This window comes from Bacillus rossius, chromosome 1 (genome assembly GCF_032445375.1).
Source record: "Bacillus rossius redtenbacheri isolate Brsri chromosome 1, Brsri_v3, whole genome shotgun sequence".
Lineage (NCBI taxonomy): Eukaryota > Metazoa > Arthropoda > Insecta > Phasmatodea > Bacillidae > Bacillus > Bacillus rossius.
Window position 1 is genome coordinate 303,515,991 of NC_086330.1, and position 21,267 is coordinate 303,537,257.

General features: G+C 36.3%; 1 protein-coding gene across 3 annotated transcripts in view; it reads left to right on the top strand.

The window, feature by feature from the left end:
- LOC134527841 (S-phase kinase-associated protein 2) overlaps nt 1-21,267 on the top strand; it is a 111,582-nt gene that overhangs the window by 43,617 nt on the left and 46,698 nt on the right. For all 3 annotated transcript variants that reach the window (XM_063360790.1, XM_063360791.1, XM_063360792.1), the window contains exons 5-6: nt 5,405-5,501; nt 11,765-11,945. In XM_063360790.1, the coding sequence (XP_063216860.1) occupies nt 5,405-5,501; nt 11,765-11,945 (278 nt within the window). The remainder of the gene's footprint in view (nt 1-5,404; nt 5,502-11,764; nt 11,946-21,267) is intronic.

The window sequence follows — 21,267 nt, forward strand, 5'->3', positions numbered from 1 at the left end:
GTACAAACCCAACACGATTGACTACAGTTCTCTTGAGCATGCACACGCGATGCGACACGTACACACTCTGTCGGGAAAGAAAACAGTTACAGTATCTATACTCTGAAACCTCGAATGCAGTCCACGAAGATCGATAAACACGACATAAGTTACAGAAACAACCACTAGATAGTGTTGGTTTATAGACGAACTTATACATCTGTAGCAGTGAATTCGAAAGTTGCGAGACGAATATAGTCGTCCTTCGCACAGGCAATGCTATTTAGATAGGATGGATATATTCGTCCTTAGCACACACAGGACACAATTTACGTACGAATATATTCGTCTGTAGCAGTGAAAGGGTTAAGTTCGTTAGCAAGAGAAACTTGGGTACCCACGTGTGCATCCAGTTTTTCTTTTATTGTGAGAGTTTTTCTTACACTTTTTCGGACATCGTGAATACTCCCGCACTAGCAAATTATTTATTTCTGATTTAGGGCAAAAATTTAAATAAAACTAACCTATCACTTGTTATGAATTGGAAAAAAAACGTAGCAGTATCGTTATCGTTGCATTTTCGTAATTCACTACTGCCAACTGCTTCCAGAAATGTTTTTTTTTTTTTTTGGGAATTTGATAACACAAAATAATTTATTAAAATATAAAATACCATTTATAATATTTATAAATGATTTACAAATTTTATTTATATTGCTAACACAAACGGCCATTTTATAATTTTAAATCGCTAATATTAAGTCGCCAAGAAAAACTTACCTTCAACTAACCATTGAAGTGAAACGAACTTTATCACACACACGAAGACGCCATTTTTGCTGAAATTAATTTTCTTTAAATAATTTTAGTATACGCTCAGTAATCGCATCTATAACTTTTAATTTAAATTGCGTATATAAATTTATGTATAAATATTTAAACGAATGGCAAATTTTGTTTTAACTTTATTTTTCGTTTCTGCATATCACAGAATATTTAGTCGTATGGCTGTATAGTTTACCGTGGCACCTAATAAAATTTCGAAGTGAAGGTTGTTTACAATAACAAATGAAGGTGTCTCGAGTATGTGCATGGACGTATTAGAAATATGTTCTAATGATAATAATATTCACTTTATTTTATAGTGTTCTTTCTGAACTTTTTCTGATGGTATTCTCACAGATGCTGCGCTGTTGCAACGTAAATTACGGGAAATGCTTCCGCAAATAGCGGGAAAATAATGCATTAATACTATAGGGGAAATGATGGTGCAAATAAAAAAATATGTTAACTACGGAAAAACGCAAATCCCGGGTACGTGAAAAAGAGGTTCTACTGTAGCTTATGTTTTGGTTGACTTTGCAGTGGCAATTTTCGTGGTAGCAGTTGCCCGCTTTAGAAGCTTTGGGAGTACAGTGAAATTCCGTTACAACGTACTTCAGAATAACGTGTCTTTTCAGTTCAACGTATGATTTTAAATAGTGTTGCACCGATGTGGATACCGATAAATCGTAATCGGCGATTATGCGTACTTTCCGATTAATCGTAATTAGCAATTATCTTAACGATTACTTTGCCGATTATCTACGTCCCGGCGTAATTAAGTAAGTTTTTACAGTGTAATATTTTGTTACACATTTTAGGACAAAATACGGTAATATTTGTATATGTTACAAAATTCATCTAACTCCGTCACATCATGATTACAGATATTTCATTAAGTTTAATAAATCTCATTGCCTCGAACAATAAAAAATACATTTTTCCTACACACGTTTATTTACGTTTCGTCTTTTGTTCTGTCTTTTGTTTAGTGGCCTTGTACATTACCTATAGCCAGAGACGTAAAATAGATGGCACACAATCAAAATACCACAAGCAGTTGCAGTGGATTCTATGACAATCGATCTTTTTGAGTCGTAGTAGCGGTTCAAAATCTTGGTCCTGATACCTTCTAGAGTTTATCACTGCGTTTTACAAACTCGTTATGGGTGTCTTTGATAACATTATCCGTTGTTGTATTATTTGTATGTGACGTGAAAAGTGAAAAAGTATTTATAATTTTATATATTCAGTCAACATTAATAAAATCACATGTGCTAGAATTGGTTTTGAGTCATTTTTATATAATTATAGTGAGATGGCGAGTAGGGAGAAAAAAAATTGAAGTGTGGAAACATTTTTCTATAAACTCAAGTGAACAAAATAAAGCAACATGTATACATTTTTAAACTGTAATTTCTCGATGCATCCTTATGTGATAGTCGATAATAATGCTAGTTTTCCGCAACAAAAACTTACCCATTGTAAATTACAATTATTAGACTGTAGTTCAAGTTGTTTACAAGAACAAATATAAATAGAAGTTAATTTAATTTACACTTTGCAATGACTTAATAGTGTATTTTATATATTATTATACTGTTATTATAACTGTATTGTCAATTTTGCCTAATCTTGTTATTAAATTCACATGGGAATAAAAATTTATGTGTGCATTATATCACTTAAAAAAATTTGTTGATTATAATCGGTAACTGAATCGGTATCTGCCGATTATTGCTCTCATAATCGGTAATCGAACCGGTAATCGGTAAAGTCATTTCGGTGCACCGCTAATTTTAAATTCCCGCTCAAAACACCAATGTAAACAATGTAAAAATATTTCACTTTAACATTAAAAACGTATCCTACCTTTCAGTACAACCATTCTTTTCCAGTAATCAGGAAAATTTTACATGCATAATTGTTAGAGGCACTGGAAGATCGTAAAAACGATATAGGCGCGAATAAAAGCGACAAAATGGTTTACCGACGAATAAACGCTACAATCCCGTTTTTAGAAGTAATTATTAAAATTTCAAGCAATATTAAAATTTCCAGTAAATTTTAGGTTTACCTAATATTTTTAAATAAACCATTTCTTATTATTAACGGCCTAACCTCATACAATAAAGAATATTCTTTATTTTATGCATCTTCTTACCGTGTTTAAAGATTATCTAATAAACGGTGACGATGGCGAGCCATGTAAACAATCAACACAATCTATGAATCGTGTAAATATAACGCAACCCAATTTAAATACGCATAGGCTCGCGCGGAAACTTTAACGGCAAACATAACGTACGACCCAAACAAATGTAGGGCTTAAACGATTTAAGAGATACGTTTATTTACGTGCATGAATATTTTCACGGGAAAAAAATTTAAAACATTGAAGCGGCCATGTTTGCCAACGTGTGCGTGCGTGTGTGATATTAACACAAGCAATCAAATTATTTACTGTTAAATGACAACTAAAATATAAAAATGCATTAATGAAGTTTACAACGCACGCAGCTTATTTGGCAACTACAAAAAAAAATTATGAAACTCTACTTCAGTCAAATTCGTTAGCACTTTAATGGAAAAAAAAGATGGCAGCAATGTAGCTATGCTTTTGTCACTCATTTGTTGAAAGTACCTAGTGTTTTTCTAACTTCCTAACCCGAAAAACAAACGGTAATCTGTGAAACTATAATATTGCGCTGCTAATCACAATAAAATTAAGATTATTAACCAGTGTTGATGCTGAACGGTTTTTTAGCAAACATAATTTTTCACAGATCGAAGAACCAGCATGACTGAAAAGACTGTTGAAACATGCTCAATGCTGTATTTTAATGTTTGTTAGTGGCATATGTGTTTGGTAAAGTTACATTTTATTTAATAACTCTGTGAAAATTATTTTTGATATTTGGCTTTGTGAAAGTGATTTTTGACACTTATGTTTGTTACTTGAACAACATTGACTGTTTTTTGCATTAATATTTTAACATCTCAGTTGCAAATTTTTATTTTCAGTGTTAATTGATGTAGGTACTTCACAAATGTGATATTTAAACTTTTATGTTACATTTTATTAAGGGGCAATTTTATATTATATGGACAGCTATACCATCGTGAATTGTGTATATAGAAAATTTTCAAAACCGTTTTGAAAATATGGAATAATGAATAATAGAATCACGTAAGAATTTTCTTGTCTATTAATATTAAAGCTATATAAATGCTATATGGCAAAATATAAATGCTACGAACAGCCATTATAAACACTATTTTCCAGTGCCTCTAATAATTGTCACTGTGTTTGCGCAGGGGTTCTTTAATATAAATGTACATTATGATTAATTTTTATCACTTTCAAGAATTGTTAACAAGTATAAAACGTAAACAAAACTGTCTCAACGATTCATAGAATCATAGTACATAATAACGTGCCATTCTAACTCCTCCATGGATCACACACTTTAGTGCACGAGACGATCTAAGCAATCGATTGCTGTCTCGCCTCTCTTCAAGACAATTGTTTTTAGATGCGCCATCTTTTGGTTATTAGTAGAGCACGTTTTAAAAGTTTTAATTAACGCAGATACAAACGTTAAATAAAAATTATATTTTAACTTGTATACGAAATAGAAAATCCAATAATGTTCATTTATGCAGGTTAAGCTTTGAACTGTTTGGTGTCACAACATGGCCGACATGCTTTGTGTTGCCATGAAGGTCGGAATGTCGCCTGGCACAGCCATTCTCACGACGCGCGCTACTAGTGCGGCGCTATGGTTATCTATGGATGCGAGGATTGTTTACGTTTGACGTGGCGCGAGGCAAACAATATTGTTGATTGAATATTTTAATCGGGATGGATGGCCAAAAAGATAAAAAAAAAAAAAAACGCAAGCAGTTCGCTTTGAAGGTAAACGTGGAAATTTTGAAAGAAGTTGACAAAGGCAGGAAAAATGCAGATGTGGCACAGTCGTTTGGTTTGGTGGCCACTTCACTGTCAACAATAATAAAAGATCGCGAAAAAATTATTAAACTGTACGAACAGTCATGTTTATCTGCTGGTCGCAAGAGACTTCACCTAGGAGATAACAAGGGAATTCTATCTCCATAAATGTATATATCTGCAAAATAGTTTAACCCATTTGTCATTTTGTGTTCGACAGATATAAATTTTGTACATGTAGGCCTAGAATTTAGGCTACTGTATTAAGTTCAGTAATTTTTTTTTTAATTCTTGTTGTTTTACAAATATTTGCTTCCACGCTAATGTAACATTTGATCCCCTACTACTTTATTTTTAAAAATTCAAAAATACTACATTTTAAAGGTAAATATATAGACTTTCAGAATAAAGTACTTCCATTACTAAGTATGAAAGTTGAGGCTTTATTGATGTACTTTATAATGAGATTCTAATGTACATATTATGAGGCACAGGCTGTACCTGTGCAAGTAACGTAACTGTAAATTGACATATGAAATGATTAGGTTTTTGCAGGATTCTGAGGGAATGTCTGCATGATTTAACAAACAAAAATTGTTTTGGTCTATTTTTATGTTTATTTGTTTATTCATTTATTTTTGGAATTTCTAGCTCATCGAACCAGTTTTCCTGAATGACAATTTGTACCCTGTGAGGAAATGTAAACTTCAGTTTCTAGATCTCAGCATGGCAGTGATATCAGACAGAGGTATGTAATTACTATATAATTTAAATATATTTTAAGTAAGTCAGTTCTGATTTAAAATGTGGTGAATTTATTTGCTTATTAATGAAGGGAATTACAAACCTAACTAGAGTAAACGTATGGTAGTACACTTGGAGTTAGATCTGCTGTAAAAAACAGTCCAAGTAAGTCATCGACACACAGCAATTACAGCGAGTGCGAACCAAGTAGCGGGAGCCATATGGCTCGTGTTCGTTCGATGTAGGTCGACATTCTTTGCGACTGCTGGAAAACCCAAAAGTAAAGAACAGAACATGTTGAGGAGACCTAAGAGCGGAGTTCAGATAATTTTTCGACCAATGACCGAGTGAATCCTTCATAATTAATGTAGCAATTTGTGGCAGGTGCCAGCTCTTTAAATTAAAGTGTTCAATTTTTCTTCTGAACTTAATCTCAAAATTGTTGCTACAATTTGCCTACTGTTTGTTGTCTGTATTCCACAGTCATAACACGGATAGGTGAAAAACAACAATTATGGCTGCTACAGGACTAGAAAACCGGGAAAAGTCGGGGAATTCAAAACGGTCAGGGAATCCTGGGAAAAGTCAGGGAAATCACAGCATATTTCTGAAATTTATTATTGTGCTAACAAAAGTAAAATACTGCTTTCTTAGAAGTTTAGGCACCTCAAAAAATTTGGAAATGTTTCATATCACGAATTTCGGTTCATTTTCCTTTTTTCATGAATTCTCAGGCTTTTTCTTCTGTAAACACATTTTTACAGGGATAAAAAGTATTTATGCATGTGGTTACATACAAGGTCAATAGCCTTTACTCAGTATTTTCAGGAGAATAAATAGTAGGAAACACATATTTGAATATGAAAATCTTTAATTTTACTAAGTGGCCATTTATTTTTATGGTTGTATCATCAGTACATAATCCTACATAGAATTTATTTACATTAATTATGGAGATTACAGGCTTCTGCAGATTAATAGAGATACAGTTATGAAGAGTTATTGAAAAATAGTAGAATAATTTTATCATTTGTGATAAAAGTTTTAATTAATAATTTTTCTTGTGGTGAGGATATCAAGACCGAAGTGTGATTTCTACTGTTTTTGTATAGATTGGATGTGTAGGTAGGGCTTACGTGTTAATATTAAACAAAATATATGAAATAGAAAACCAGACTGCACATTTTTTTATGCCGGTGGAAAACAAATGGCATTGGGAATTATTTAAAAATTAAAACCTAAAAAAAATTCGAGAAAAACAACACTGAGTTATGAAGTGGTGTGGTATGACCATGTCATGCAAGGGTGTCGTATGAAGCGAGTCTGACTCTTAAAACTAGCTATTAAATTTAAGTAACTTCAACTTGTGAAACTGGCAACATCAAGTAAATAAAAATAAATAAATATACTTTATATTATTTGTAATTTAAATTACATAGCAAATGTGGTTATACAGTATAACACCGTTTTAAAGAACTTCATTAGAGCGAACAATTCATTACTACGAACTACATATGCCTTTGGTACCGTCAGACGTCCATATAATTTTCTCACTCATATTTTTAAAATGTTCTATAAATATTCATTTGAACGAACACTTTTCTGCCCGGCACGGTAAATGACAAACTGATAAAATCGTCGCCATTCACCCACAAACTACCATCTTATTTATTTTGATACGCGCCATAGATGACTGCAATGGATTAGTGTTGAAATTACAGTCAAACCTCGCTCGTACGGCCCCCGGTTCGTACGTACACCTCGGTTGTACATACAGATTTCAGAAACCATAAAAAATGAGGCAAGAAAGTTAAAAAAAAAGTTTAAAAAATATGAAAAGTGTAAGAAATACATTAAAGTTTATTAAAATACAGTTGCAACCTGCAGCGTTTATAACAAATATGGGCTACATACACATTGTCACAGTAAAAAATTAAAAAAAAGGCCACAAATTGATGGAAATTGACTGTAAATATCGCGCAGTATGCGGAGAAGGTCATTGTACTCGGTCAGCTGTTGTTACGGCATGGCGTGGCCGCCGGCTGGCTCTCTTTGTTCGCTGAGCTGCGCATGCGCAGTATAACTCACTCTCCGCTCCACCCAGACTCGTGACCCATCAGCAGCCAGCCAATAGAAGCGAGCTTAGCGGGAAAAAAAAAATAAAAGCTCCACCGCCCGTGTTCCAGTTTTGTCCAGTTCTAATACCAGTTTATTGGTACACGCACCATTTTTCTCGCTGCCGTGACATTTTCAAGTTTACGTTCATCTTGATGTGTTGATACCAATGATTAATTATTTACAATCCCGAAATAAATGGTTAGTTAAAAAATATGCATCAACTGTGCAATACTTCTTTAATTATAAAATACGTATAAAACAGTTACAAGACACCGCTCATTTTATTTTGTGAAGATTATATCTCATACGTCATACGTACCAGTATTTCGGCTAAGTTATGAAATAAATACAGTATCAGAACTTACAAGCAGCCACGTAATATCCCCGTTACGTTCATACATTCGTGAGTTTACGTTTTTCCCTCGTGCATTTTAGATCGTCTCGTGCTATAATTACTCGGACTTATTGCTACTCTTAACTGACTACGATTTGGATTTTGGTTGGATTACTTTGGATTTCTTTTTCTTGACTTGGCAACGAATTTCACCTGGATTTAGATTTTTTGTTTCATTACTTGGATTTATTTTGCTTCGGTTTTTGAAGACCTTCGCTACTTTTTGGACACACATTTCGTACATAATGAGCGGAAGCAAGAGAAAAGCTATTACACTTATGGAAAAATATGAAATAATTCAAGAGATGGACGCTGGCACACGCTCGCAAGCGGAGATAGTGTGAAAGCACGGAATGGCGCGGTCAACGATCAATACAATCCTGCACAACAAGAAAGCCATTGTAAAAGCAGTACAACATGACGGTCGCAATGTGACTGCCAAAACATTGAAATGTGAAGCCCACGAAGACCTGGAGGAGGCTGTGTTTGAGTGGTTTAGCCAGCTCAGAGCACAAGGCGTGTCTGTCAGCGGACCAATGATAGTACAGAAGGCTAATACATTCGCCCTGCAGTTGCATGTAGATAACTTCAAGTGCTCGCAAGGATGGCTGGAACGATTTAAAAAACGGTTCAACATTTCCTACTATAAAATAACAGGTGAAATAACAGTTAACCAGGCATCTGTGACTGAATGGCTGCCAGCACTCAGCAACATCTTAAAGAGATACAAGCCTTGCGACGTTTACAATGCAGATGAGACTGGCATGTTTTACAATCTCATGCCAGATCACACTCTTGCTGTTAAAGGAGATGCATGCAAAGGTGCAAAACGAAGCAAAGAACGCCTAACAGTGTTGCCATGCTGCAACATGGACGGCAGCGATAAAATGAAGCCATTAGTTATAGGCAAGTTTAAAAAGCCACGCGGTTTTAAGAACAACACAATTCCATGTGATTACGACCACAATTGAAAAGCATGGGTCACTTCAACTGTATTCACCAAGTGGCTTTGGGCTTTTGATGCTCGTATGGGTTGCCGAAACAGGAAAATAGTACTGTTTGTTGATAATTGCCCTGCCCATCCAGCTGTGGATAATTTAACCAACATTGAGCTAGTGTTCTTGCCGCCAAACACCACCAGCATTCTTCAGCCCCTCGCCCAAGGCATTATCCAGCAGTTGAAACTGAAGTTTAAAGGAAAACTTGTGCGCAGATTGGTGTTACCTCTGGATCTGGGGCAGCCGCAAAAGAAGTGGGATATTTTCAAAGCCCTACATAGAATTGTTGCTGGCTGGAATGAAATTACACCAGAGACCATTTTGAACTGCTTTCGACTTCAAACTTTGGAGCTGACAATACAGATTCCTTAGCCACTCTGCCAGAAAACGAAAATGCAAGTGATCCTGACGAACCCATGCCTGTTACTGCTATGTCGCCGAGTGGTACGTTCCCCGAAACCCACCCAGGCAGTTCGTCTGAGCCCACTCCAGGCACTTCATCGGAGCCCAGACAAAACACTTCGTCGGAGTGCCAATGAGCCCACGGCACAATTACCCGGCCGTGTGACGAGAAAACGTGGCAAAAACTGGCCCCAAACTGTTCATATGAAGAATACGTAACGGCCGATGACGGCTTGGCAGCTTGGGGTGAACTCTCGTTCCTTCTGCCCGTAATATGTAAAAATAAACACCACCGAACAATTATTTTTGATTCCATTTTGTATTGCGAATGAATACATCAATATATTAATAATTAGCCTACTATTAGATTTAGGTTCCTATTTAAGTTTTAAAGTTTTAAATCCTGCATGTAATAGAGGAATATTAAAAATAACAATCTCATGATAAGAGTATATTGTAGGGAAGCTGGTTAGATAAATGTAGCAGGTCGGAGCGTTTTAGTCATACACATGCCCTCACTTCCCCCCCTCCCCAGCAGTAACTAATGAATTCCCCGATATAAACTATACATAATTTTAAAGCTGAAAGTGTGTGCTACAAAATTTACTTCAAGATTCTTTGTGTATTTCCAATATTTAAAAACATCCAGAACGAGAACTGCGCATTTTGACATTAAAAACCTGTTTGTTTTATGTTTGTGATTTTATAACGCCTTAACTATCAACATTAAAAGAAAATGTTGTCAGAAACAAATTGAAAAACCAGATTTTTGAGAACAAAATACACTATATATTTACTACTTTACACAATTATTTACGTGTTCACAAGCGATTCTGTAAAGGTCAACATTTTAGAACTTCCGAGAGGGTTGGGGGGGGGGGGGAAAGCACAAGGGGGAGAAGCGGGGACTTTTGAGGAAATACGTGTCTTATAAGGTTCTAACATCTGACAAAAATTCAGCTTTCCCGGAATTAATTGCGACAACAGGCGAATTTTGGCCTTCATTTACTGGGCTAACTGCAACTCATCACACACATTTTGTGTGTGTGTGTACACACTTCATTCAGTATTTTAGGTCTTCAATTTCTAAATCCCGATGCAATAGGTCGTACACCTCAAAGATACAAACAATGTAATTGTTTTAAAGTTTGAAGCACTGTGCCGCCAGAGCCTCTAATTACATAAACATGATATGTATTTATTGAATTGCTCTTAAGTGCTTCAAAATTCAAATATAAAATAATGTTTAGAAATAGTGGTTCGAACAAGGTAAACCAATGAAGTAGTTCCACAGCTGGTAGTTAAGCATTGATGAAATAAACATAAATACAGTTTTCAGTTCTCTGTACTACTGTACTAGTACACCAGCCCCTCGAAGTAACGCTGTTCGATTAGTGCTGTTTTGAAGCAACAACCCCAATTAATTAGGGCATGATTTGAAGTAGCGCGGTCATATATTCGAAGTAGCGCTCTTTCTCGTCCACATAATTTATTTTATTTTCATATGTGCACAATGTAACAAACAATATGCAACAAATTAAAAATAAGACGGCACTTGTGTAACATACATTATGACGAATCAAAAAAAGATATTACCTTTTTATGTAATAGTTATTCGCTACCATCGCATATTTTTAAAGCCTAATTAAAATTGCACAGTAAATAATATTTCGTAAATACATTTTCCGACATCTACGTGTGTGTTTAGTTAATGTTTATACATACTACGCCGTCTTGCAACTCAATAGCAGCTCTAGTGGGAAATGCCGGAAGCTTTCGAGGCTAGTTCACATCTTCCATGACAGGCTGCGCCGACTCCTAGTCGTGCATACACGAAGTTACTCTTTTTTTAGAATCGATTTCAATATAAACTATGTCGTATTATTTTAGGTTATTTGAACTTAAAATGCAATTTATACATTTATATTTTTCTTAAATTGTATTTAGATGTGTTAACAGTATGTAAATACGTACATTTAAACGAAATAAATGTCATATAAGGAATAGTAAACAAACGGATTTCAGTGGCTGGAGAACCAATTATTATGAATAACATGCACGTATGGCAAAAACGTATTTGATTAGTGCTGTTTTGATTAGCGCTCTATTATCCTGGAACGAATTAGAGCGTTACTTCGAGGGGCTGGTGTACTCTTACATGAGCAACATTTACTGTAGAAAATACTCTCACACTATTTTTCAGACATTTAGTTAGGTTTTGCTTTCGTGTTAGATAAATAACTCTCCGTAATTGCGTAAGTAATAATTAAGGAGAAACATACTACTTGGCAAATTGTAAAATAAACACCATGATGTATACATAATGCCGGCTGAACCTCGGCCCGGTGTGCCCAGGGCTTGCCGAGCTGCTCCAGGCATGCCGCCAGCTACAGAAGCTGAGCCTGGAGCGGTGCGCGCTCACGGACGAGGTGTGCGCAGCGCTGGGAGCCAACCACGGCCTCGAGGTGCTCAACCTGTCCTCGTGCGCGGGGCTGAGCACGGCCGGGCTCACGCTTCTGCTCACCGGCTGTCGCAAGTAAGTGGCTCGCCCTTCCCCGTCCACCCTCATGGCAGCCTATGAGAGGGACAATGAAGTCTTAGACATTCAAATACCATAAAATCTTTAGTGTTTAAAAGGTTAAATATTCTAGTAAAAAGATTTGAAGAAAATTATTTGAAGGGATATTAATGCAGACCTGCCAACTCTCATGATTTTGGCGTGAGGCTCACGATTTTAAGGTCCATCTCACGCCCTCACGCCAAAATAGTGTTTCCTCACGATTTTTCGGGCCCTGAGATTTTTTTAACTACATAATTGTATTGCATCAGCAAGGGGGAATATTAGTGGCAATGCAACTGTGAATAAGATGTTAAGGTTGCATTTATTTTGAGGTTCAGCTATGTAAATACTATGATTTATTTGTGTTAACTGTAACAGTATTGTTATATTTGAACCTGTTGCTGATATTTTACACGGCTACGTTTCGCCTCCGGCCAGGCAGTGCTGAGCTCATGCTCTTTGGCTGAGCCGGGCCGTGCTGTTTGGCGTAGCCGAGCCACATACCATGCTCTCGCCGTGTTCGATAGTCGATAGTGAGTAGTTGGTGTCTGAAGTCGAATGTTTATTTTCGTCTTCCGTTGCTCCCTTTGTTGTTTGGCAAATGGCGGCTGTGTTTGTTCGTCTAGAGCAACGTGAACATGTCTGATAGAACTGTTTGTAAAAGTTACAAAACAAGTTTTAAGAAAGCTTATAGTAACGAGTTTCCATCAATACTCGTCACGTAAAGGAAGCAATTTTGCATTTTGTAGCATGTGCTGTGCTGATTTTTCTATCTCGCATAGTGGAAGAGGAGACATTGTGAAACATGTCGCTACAAAAAAAAACACAACGAACACGTGAAGTGTATTGCTTCTGATAAAAAACTAAATTTTGCTGTGAACAGTGATAATAGTGTTACATGAGCAGAATGTTATTTTACTTATTTTTTAGTTGAACATAATTTAGCGCTGTCGTGTCGTGATCATGCAGGGCCGCTTTTTAGAAAGATGTTTCCCGATAGTGACATTGCCAAAAAATACGGCTGTGTGAGGACAAAATCTGCAGCAATATTGGGACAAATGGATCAAAGCTCGCATGGGAAACTTTATCTGTGTTACGTAATACACCATTTTCCATCGCAACCGATGGTAGTAATGAAAGTGATTGCAAACTTTACCCCATTGTGGTTACTTTTCACAGTAAAGACAAGTTCAAAATTCAAAATAGGCTCTTGGCAGTAACAGTTCTCAAAGGCAACTCAACAGGAGTAAATATTGGTAATCTTTTACTTGATACCTTAAAAGAAACAACATCCCATTTTCAAACTGTTTGGCGCTAAGTGCTGACAATGCGCCAGTGATGATGGGACATAAAAGTGGTGTGGCTGCTGTTATGAAAAGTAAAATCGAAAATTTGATTGCTGTTGGTTGTCCATGCCATTTGATAAACTTATGTGCTGAAATAGCTGCTGCTTGTCTTCCATCTAAAGTGGATGACATTTTGATTGATATATTTTACTACTTGGAAAAGAGTGTAAATAGGCCCGAATTCTCTATTGCGACCATTCCGTTTATAAGTCCGTTTTTCCGGAAACCGTGAGGGGTCGCATCAGCGGGATTCTACTGTATCATTAGTTTCCTTTAAGCAGTCACATTTGCAAATTGACAATAACATACAAAATGAAACTTGTCAGATATTAATGTAATGTTGACACAATAGTTATTCCTTGTCAAGAAATGGTGAAAAACAATGCATGTTTGTCAGGATTTCATGGTGCCCACCGAAGTATTAAAAGACTCAAAATATTACTAGTAACAGTATGTTGTGTTTGTTTTAACATGTTACTGACACATGGAATAGGTTGTAATCTAATATAAATGTTGATGATGAAGAATTATTATTTTCAAATTCCGTGTAGGTACTTGTACTAGTAAAATACTGTTATCTACATAAAAAATATTTGCACATAACAAAAATGTAGGGGAGAGTGTTGTACCTATGAACAATTTTCAGGAAAAAACATTTTTTTCTAAAAGGTTTTTTACAATACTTTAATTCTGATTACAGTCAAATAATTGTTTGTTTTCATAGGTTAAAATGTATTTTTTCTTCAAAACTTATCTCTTAAAATTTTACTTTTTTCTAAGACAAACTAAAAAAGGTGCAATGTGTCCAAACCCAAAGGTACATTATATACATGTACCTTTGGACATTTGTATTGTACCTTTAGACATAGGATTTTCAATTGGTATTCCCTAAATAAAAACTTAAAATGAATAACCTAATTTTACTTAAAGTAATCTAATGGTATTAACAGGTAAGTTAAGTTAAAAAAGTAAGGAATCTTTCCAAAGATCACATGTTAAGCAATTAGTAGGCCAAAACATTAAACAATCAGGGTGGCCACAGACCGGGAAAACCGGGAAAAGTCAGGGATTTTAGAAATGGTCAGGGAAAATTGGGAAAAGTCAGGGAATCGCCTGAGAGGTCAGGGAAAATTTTCTCTTCTACCGTGCATTATTAACTTTGAATATGCCATGTTATGTTAGAATGTGTACCGTAAACCAGTTCTCACGTGCTGTTCTTGTTCGACAGTACGAAAACAATGGCTTGCGTGCAACATGTATAACTATCGTAGATCTCTTTTTACATGCTAAATGTCGCACACCAGTACCATAATAATTTGGTGTGTATGGTTTTTCTACTCTCGGTTTTGCCAACAAATGTACTTGTTTTTGAGCACGTTCTAAGAAATCTACAAAATCAAATGGCTACTTTGTTTGGCAGCATATTTTCAGTTCTTATTTTCGCTTATATCATGCATATTATTTTGTAGGGATTTTTCTAAAATAAAAGGTTTAATAATTGACGTGTTAAAACATTGCAATGAAAATCAAAAGCAAATGAAAAGCCGGTGGTGGGGTAAATTTTACGTTATTTCTTTCGGTTTCGGCTGGGAAAGCCATATTGGCTTATTTGCCTTTGTGTACACTTGTAAAGTACCTATTGCTGGTGTTGTGGAAATTATTATGACGTAGTTGTAGGGGTAGTGTGTGTTAGACGTGTTTGAAGTGATAACTGCAGTGAGCTACTTCTTAGGAATCGTAAATGGGGATTATGAAACGTCTAACATGGCTGGCTAGCTGTTCAGAGAGTTAGCTAACCTATTTTTATACAGACGTGACAGACGTTCGATTTGTTTGTTTACACGTGAAAAGATTGCGTAAAATTTTGTGTTTCAGTATTTAAAGTGTGACAAAATTTTCATAGTTTAGAAATGACAATTTAAGGAAAGTTCTTTAATAGTTTCATGGTAAGTTGCAAATAATTTGAGACCCTGAAACATGGTATTTCCAAGAAAGACTTCAAGTTTCAAATATGATTGGCTTCAAGATGAGAGATTTTGTTTGTGGTGGTTGGAACGACCTAAAACTGGAAGTAATCATGCTCGTTGTTCGCTGTGTCAGAAAACATTCTCCCTCAGCAACATGGGAAAACGTGCACTCACAAGTCACATGAATGGTGAAAAACACAGGCAAGCAGAAGAATATTCCAAACGTAGCAGTTGTAACTTGGGTATTTACTTTTCTTGTAAGCCAAAGCCTTATACTAGTGCCAGTGGTAATTCTGATTCACAGTCATCCTCCATGTTGTATACTACTACTATTGTTTCTGATGGTACTGTTCTTGGTGACCAGTCGGGGGTTGTCAGTAAAATGCAACCTGAGAAAAATTGTGAACAGTCAGTTGTGGAATCTACAGCTCTTTGCAAAATGCCACTGTCTGGCATAAACACGTTTGTTTTAAATGAGGAGGTGACTAGGGCTGAAGTTTTATCACATAAGTCTTTGCGTTGTGCAGCAAGTGATGTGACTGTGATGCAAATTATGTTCCCAGACTCATCAATTGCCAAAAAAATGCAACTGCAAAGAACAAAAATTGGATCATGCCACAGCTGAAGATCTGCTGAAAGCATTCACTGAGACACTCAGAAATAGATTTGTGCAAAATTCTGCAAATCTCTATGGATGATCCCAGTGTCAACCTAAAGTTTCACCATGATCTTTGTGCTTCTTTGTCGTCAGATCCAGAGGCTCGTCAGTTGCTCGACATTGGTACCTGTGGCCTTCACAGTATTCATGGGGCTTTCAAAACAGGGATTAAAGCCACTGATTGGGACATAGTCGATTTTTTGCTGTCACTCTATACACTTTTCAGGGATGTACCAGCTCGGCGATGATGAGATATATCTGACCCCCCCATAACCTCGACTGGACTACCATTTGCAGGCTGTTCCATGTTTTCCGACTGCTCCTGTACCAATTCAATATTTAAATTCGGGTTGGAATTTCCTGAAGTTTCAGGAAAACCCGTCAGGTCATCCTGACTGTACTCATATGTGTTTACTATTATAAAAAACGTAAACAACCCTTTAAAAACAAAAAAAACTTGAAACAATGATAACCACAAATACAAAATTTAGACCATAAGAATGTAAGTTTCTGTCCAATTTAGACTTGCTGTTTCCGGCGATTCATCCCTCGTTGTCCCGCGAAGTACCGATTCATCCCTCGTTGTCCCGCGAAGTACCGATTCATCCCTCGTTGTCCCGCGAAGTACCGATTCATCCCTCGTTGTCCTACAAAGTACCGAGATGATCTATGTTGCTGGAATCGTGTCCCACGATGTTCTGCGAAGCGCTGTTCTACGATGTTCTAAAATGTAGTTCTCGTCGCATTCCTTTCCCACGATGTCCCGCGCTGTTAAACGGGGAATACTGGCTTCTCACGCTCGTCTTTGTCTGTCGATGTTTACAAGTGCGACGCGGAGATAAAAGTTCACACGATCCACACACGAATCACTCATTCACAAGTTATAATTTTGCCGATGTTCCAAAAGGTATTTTACCACAGTTAATTTAGACATGATTGGCTTTTACTTGATAAGTTTTTACTGTTTTTCCGAATGTTTACTTTATTATCATCAGGCAGTGTCTAAATTCGTGCCCCACATTGGGCGCCATGTTGTTACGTTGTCTGTTTTGTCCGGCTAAGCACACAGAGAAACGTAACAAAACAAAACAAAACAAAACAAACAATGTTCCTGAGGTTCTGCGTTATTTGGAAATAAAAGAGTATTAAATTATCTTTGTTTATTTCTTAAAAAAAAAATGTTTTTTCTCATTGTTACATGGCGTCAGTACACAATTTTACAAATGAACTTAGTTAGAAAAACTTCGCTACTTGCACAGTTTTTGTCTTTTCTTATACAAATTTTAACGATGTCTTTGAATTTTGATAGGATGAGGTCCAAATACATACCACAGCACCATACATCTTGCCGTTGATGGTCGAGGAGTCTTGTCACTCACCAAAGAAAAAAAAATCTTAGTAGTGTCCCTTGGTTAATTACATAACTCAAGGTACCATCGATCGCGGACCGAAATCACGCGAAGTCGGGCCGATGCTGACGCCTAGGGCCTAAAACTCTAGTTAATTAATCCGAAAAACAATGAACTTAGGTTGAAAAAATACGGCCTGGCCCCAGCCCCTAGGCGTTAAATTATCTCTTAGTAATTTTCCATTTGTCTTGCGACTTGCCGACGACGCGACCGAGTTCGGCGACGATCGAGCAACAAGTGACTTGGTCGACGAGATTACCTTCCCTTGTAAAGGTGAAAACAAGGGAGGCAACCCCGTGGGCCAACTGACCAATCAGCGCACATAATTCTAAAACATGACCATATAAGGAAATTTGTACGGGCACATCTCTTGACGCCAGGGCTCGCCCTGATTGGCTGGCTAGTGGTAGCCTCCAGAGACCCTTCCAGACGGTCGCTACAGCTGTGCGTACAACGTGACGCGTAAATCCCAAACACGCATTTACAAAGTGAAAAATAGCTTTCTGGCGCCAGAGTGTCGCGCCTGTCCGCTCTTCCTTCTGTACCTTCCAGACTATTCTCAAAATATTACACTAGCAATATCCAATAGAATATAAAATTACCCAAAAAATTCAAATGCAATGTTAAAAATTTAGTAAACAAAGTTGAAATTCATACCATATTAGAAACTTTTGTTTAAAAATGATGTCCTGTAAAATTATAATCTATACTGCTTTAAACAAAACAATTACTGACATTAATTATCAAATATCAAAATTAATTATTACGAACTGGAGTTAACCCTCAAATTAATAATTAAGTATCTCAAGGAAATAAGTATTTTAAGGCTTTCCATGAAATTCAACCAAAGTAATTAATAACAATTCTTAACAGCTCTGAACAATTACCCTTATCTACATATTAAATAATTATTATCTTTCATATCAAAGTTATTCTTAATATTCTTATGACACCAAAAAAAATATACGTATATCACAAATCCTCATTGTGCAATGCTACAAGCTCTGCGAAAAATCAAACACAAAGTTAAAGAAGTTGAAATTGTTGTGTTTCGTCAACAGTGTAGAACATGTCTTCAGAAAATGTGCTTGAAAATTTTAAAAAGGTCTCCTCTTATACACATCCTTACCAGAGGAATTTCTTGTCTGGATCCTGAAGTAGCACTGTGTCCAAACATCCGGAACAAACGATTGGCAATGGCTCTCCAAGAGCTGGTTCAAAAAAGGCATTTCACAGGCTTAGAAGCAGACTGCATTCAGAGGCAGTTTAAATCTGTTTGTGAAAATTACTCTTTTAAAGAAACTATGAAGAAATTTTCAAGAGAACATGACCGTTTAGATGAAAGTGTTATCAGCTTGTAAAGAAAAAACTGAGGAACTCAAAGCATTTGTGAAGAAAGTTCTTATTCTCTTGCATGGAAATGCACCACTAGAAAGAGGATTTTCTATCAATAAGGAATGTATTGTCGAAAATCAAACTGGAGAATCTCTCGTAGCACAGAGGCAGGTGTATGATGCTGTTGTAAACATTGGTGGAGTTGAGAAGGTAACAATTACGAAGGCATTGACATACTCTCTCCGTAACTCCAGAACTCGGTACCAAGAAGCTGCAGAAAGAAAAAAAACAAGAGAAGATGCAGAAGACAGAGCAAAAAGTGAGAAGAAAAAATTGGCATTACAAATACAAGAATTGAAGAGGAAAAAATGCCTACTTATGCAGAGTGCAAGAACAGAAACTGCTCTTCTTGATGAGGAAATACCGTCATTAAGAAGACAATGTGTGAGTGATATCAGGCCTAAATATTTGCATTGCTTGCTTGTAACAATTTTTACTTTTCAAATGTTAATTCTTTTAGATACTGCATGGTCTTATTAGTTTTTTTATTGTTTTTATTACTGTTGAAATTTTTATGCCAAAGAATCATAACAAAACTGCTAACAGAGATCCTATATTTCTCGTATTAAAATATATTTATAAAATCGCAATCATGGTTATGTAAATTTAAAAAAATTGTAGTCAGGGAATTTTTTTTTGCACAGTCAGGGAAAACCTGGAAAAGTCAGGGAATTTCATTTCTACATTTCTGTGGCCACCCTGACAATATCTTACTAACTTGTGCATTAAGTGAACTAAAATCAACACTGAATGACAAGAGTGAAATTTGTCTTTCAGAACCTCCAACTGCAATAGGTTGGGGGAGTTTTTTCTATATTGCCCTCAACAATATCAAAATTGTCTTCACTTTCTCTCTTAAACTTATTAGTTTTCTCTACTCTCTTCAGATATTTCACTTGATATTCTGAATTGTTAACGACATTACTTATTTCAGCCACAAAATAAAAAATCTTTTTCTTTCCCATTAACCTAGCTAAGACAGTCTCCTGCTTACACTGTGTTCTCTTCTAATGACCTTTCTTCTGTAATTTATTCTTCTCTTGCTGTGTCTTGCAGTAGACTTTTGAATGTTTCATTCTCTGAATCTTGTTCAGTTACTCCGAAGTCATCTGAACTTGAATAAGCCAATTTTCTTTTTACTTTCTTTTTCATGGTTATGACTTCTTCCTTCTTTTCTTGTTGTTTGTTTGTTTTATTCTTGTTCTTTGTTTTGGATTTATCTTCTTCAATGGTCAGTTTTTCTGGCGTGTCTGTCATGATCATAGATTTTCCTTTTTTCCGTCCACCTGTTTTCTTGCGTGGCAAAGCCTTAGGAAATGGTCTGATCACATACGGAGATATTCTGGATTGTCCAGCTTCCACAACTTGATTGCCATTAGCTGCTATTGAAATTCCCACTGTTGAAGGTCCTGGCTGCACAGTAGAACTTGCATCTTCAGTGTTTTAATATGGTCTATCCTTAACATTTGAGGGTAAATACTCTTCATCGCCAAAAATATTTTCATTCATTGGGTGTATCCCAGTAACTTCAAAGCCGCTGACAATGTTTTTTTGCAGAAAATGCTTGCAAGTAGGTCTTACCACACATCTGGGATACTTCGTAGATGGTCAGGGGTTTGCCAGGATTGGAGAGCATCCATTCATTTACAGCAACATTATAAAACTTTTTGTATGGTCAAAATACAGTTTTGTCTAGAGGTTGCAACTTATGCGAAGTATGTGGTGGGAAAGTCAACATTACAACACCGGACTCCTTGGCTTTGTTAATGGACGCAATAGAAATGTGTCTCTCGTGGTTGTCTAGTATGAGCAGTACAGGATTATCCTTAGATGGTTTTACATGCTGAATGAAGTGATCCAAATACTGTACAAACAGCTCTTCTGTTGACTACCCAGACTGATTTGCACCACCAATTAATCTTGGTGGAGCTCCGATCAACATGTGCTGCTTAAAATGCACTCTGGGAAAAATAAACATTAGTGGTACATAATTACCCGCAGCATTTACACAAGCAATCATAGTGACATTCGCACCATGCTCGCCAGAAGTCATGCTTCCTACTTGTTTGATGCCTTTTGGTGCCATAATTTTTGGTGGGGTGTGAACAGTTGAGTTTCCCGTTTCATCAAGGTTGTAAATATTTTTAGGGGAAAAATTGTGGCGACTAACTACATTTTTATAATTTTTGTAAAAGGTTGTCACATTAGCTCTGTTAAAAGAGGTTTCCCTTGCCAATCTAGTGGCTTCAGGCTTTCTTATTAACAATCTTGGACATCTTGCAAAAAAAACCTGAGCCATTCTCTTACAGCAATTTTTCCTTCCATCCACTTATCTGGACATTTAATATTATTTGCCAAAGCATATTCATATGCAAGAATTCTTGCCTCTTCTTTTGAAAGCCCATAATGAAGCTTGGCAGCTGTGTCTAAGTAGGCCACTAATTCTGCTTCTTGCTCCGTGGAAAACACCTTATGTGTATCATTTTTCCCTATAGTTACATCAACAGTTTTGTTACCTGAGGC